The sequence below is a fragment of the Rhopalosiphum maidis genome, chromosome 2 (assembly GCF_003676215.2).
Source record: "Rhopalosiphum maidis isolate BTI-1 chromosome 2, ASM367621v3, whole genome shotgun sequence".
NCBI lineage: Eukaryota > Metazoa > Arthropoda > Insecta > Hemiptera > Aphididae > Rhopalosiphum > Rhopalosiphum maidis.
Genome location: NC_040878.1, coordinates 21,815,847 through 21,818,454, shown reverse-complemented (window position 1 = coordinate 21,818,454; position 2,608 = coordinate 21,815,847). Strand labels below are relative to the sequence as shown.

At 31.3% G+C, this 2,608-nt stretch overlaps 1 protein-coding gene across 1 annotated transcript; it reads right to left on the bottom strand.

Moving 5' to 3' along the window:
- LOC113553379 (protein ABHD13) lies at positions 1 to 2,149 on the bottom strand. Its single transcript, XM_026956689.1, has 6 exons — positions 1,694 to 2,149; positions 1,279 to 1,495; positions 967 to 1,198; positions 712 to 905; positions 482 to 642; positions 1 to 417 (listed from the first exon to the last, which is right to left on the bottom strand). The coding sequence occupies exons 2-6, from the start codon at positions 1,466 to 1,468 to the stop codon at positions 148 to 150; spliced, it is 1,047 nt and encodes a 348-aa protein (XP_026812490.1). The 5' UTR covers positions 1,469 to 1,495; positions 1,694 to 2,149; the 3' UTR covers positions 1 to 147.
- Between the last annotated feature and the right edge of the window lie 459 nt (positions 2,150 to 2,608).

Below are 2,608 nucleotides of genomic sequence, written 5' to 3'. Positions count from 1 at the left end.
AATTACAAATGTTTTTAAAAATTATGTGCATTCATGTAAAAATTAATATTGAAAAAATTATTTGATACTATTTTTTTTCAATATCTACTCTTTTGTATTAACTATACCATTGTTTTTAATCATGTTTAGGAACTAATACAATTAATGTCAAACAATTTTGATGACACAATGGAGATCTTCAGCAGAAGGTCTGTGTTTTGCTGTGATTTTTAAAAATTTTCTAATCTTCCTGTAATAACCAGGACAGTTCCATGTGGTATTGTGTGAACCTCTTCTAAACCTGACAATCTGTTTTAAAGGTCCACAATAAGCATCAAATAAATTGGTCATCATTGATGGAGGAACTAACGTATCTTCTTCGCCGGAAACAAATAATATTGGTACTTGCAGTTTGCCCATTTTCCAATTAGACATGTACTGAGATGAAGAGAAAAAAAAAGATTAAAAATTAGATAATTGATTAACATTTCATTAAAATTACCTTATTTTTGTACAAAAATAAAGGGATGTATTTCAAAAGTTCAGAAGACATAAGTTCTATTGCCATATCTGGTATACATGTAAATGTATTCTCAACAATTACACACCAGATTTTTTGGGCATATTCTAATCGAGCAGCTAAATCAATGGCAACTGCACCACCTATAAAACAATATACTTAATTAAATATTTGACAATAATTGAAAAAATATTTATAGAAAAATGTATTACCTAATGAACGTCCAAATACTATGATTCGACCAAGATTTAGATCATTACGAGTTAAAATAAAATCTATTGCTGCACTTGCATCCATGTAGAAACCTCTTTCTGAAGGTGATCCTTGTGACAACCCATATCCACGATATTCTAGCATTACAATGTTGCATCTCAGTTCATTATAGAAGCCCACTACATTGGTTAATCTACAAAGAAATTTTTAAATATTTTTAAAAACAAAATACTACAGTAAAATATTTCTCATACCTATGACCCATGTTTCCTGCATTTCCGTGCAAGAATAAAATGGTTGGTACCATCTTGGAAAAATCTCCTGGTTGTTTTATCAAGAATAAGTGTAATCGTGTGCCATCTAAACTTTTAATGAATAAGTTTTCATATGGCAAACCATACATTGATGGTTGTGGTACAAAAATACGAGAATGATCAGGTAGGTCTGGATAATATAATAAGTAATCTTCCGAATGGTAAATAAACCCTAATGATAAAATAAAATATTTAATTAGAACCAATAATGTTGTTGCACGATAGAAGCAATAGGATAAATAATTTACTTACCGACAATACTCATGAGCAGAAAAGATAATGCTAGTAATCCACCACAGAACCAGTATATCAAAAAAAATGTGATGACTGTGGCTCCAGCACTGAGGGCACTGAATGCCATGTAACATTTTGTTGACATAGTCCGCCAAAGGGGCAGACACAGTTTGTCCTCGCGGACAAACCATGTTTGCAATCGTTCCATCGCGGGGCAAGTTCAACTATTGGAGCGCTAAAATGAAACAGACCATAGAATATTAAAGCAAATAAAGAAGAATACTGTTACTTGGCCCGTATTCTTTGAGACCGTACGAGGGGTTACAAAACCCAAACATATTTGACCTATGTACGGATGGAAGATTATGGGTCTTTCGTTCATAAATGGCTAATTTTTATTGTTATTTATTTACCATTGTAATCAAGGTTTTACCTGTGAATCAAACGTTGTTTTTTTTCCTTTTCGTTTTCTGTCCGCGTACCATTTTACATTGACCAATGACACCACGGAGGGTGCGATTCAAGAAGATCGAAACACTATAGTCCAAAAATAAAATCAGAAAATAAAACAAATATTAAATAATACTTCTGTTCGTGAGCCCAACTAAACAAATAAATTTAGTGAAAAAAACGATCTTCGGCCACAATAATCGCTATCAGAATAATATATTAATATCACGATGCATATTCATAGTTGTTATCTGCATTTTAAAAATGAAAATCGAGATAATAATTCGAAATGAAACAATCAAAACGAATTTCTGTACAGCACAACAGTAACCTACAGCCGTTGTAGACGGTTTGTCGTTGCTCTATTAATTATTAATATGATTGTAACTAAAATATAACATAATAACAACAAAGTACCCTACAATCAACATATTATATTAAATGTACTGTTATCAGGTCGAGATATCAGTAAGTTTATCGTTCATGCAAACATGCTACAGCCTACAAATATAATACCCCGACAACCACCCAAGGTTCATTGATAACACTAATAATAGTACCTATCAGTCTCTATTTTTGTGTGCAGTAGCAAATGACAAGTGGACGAAAAAAAGTTTATGTTTACTAGTTACAACCCTTGAAAGATATTTGTCTAGATATGCTAAAAAAAAAAAAAATGGCTAAATGTGTTGTAGCAAAATTTACAAAAATAGGGACTGGTATACACTATTTAATATTAACCATTTAATGATATAAACTTTAGACTACCACGGCTTAAAATATTTTAGATCGAGCTGATCTAGGCAATAACTGAAAAAAAATTCGGGCGTCCAACATTTTTTTTAAACATAGATACTGAAATTGTATAGTCAATAAATTATATTCACCACTAAAATAT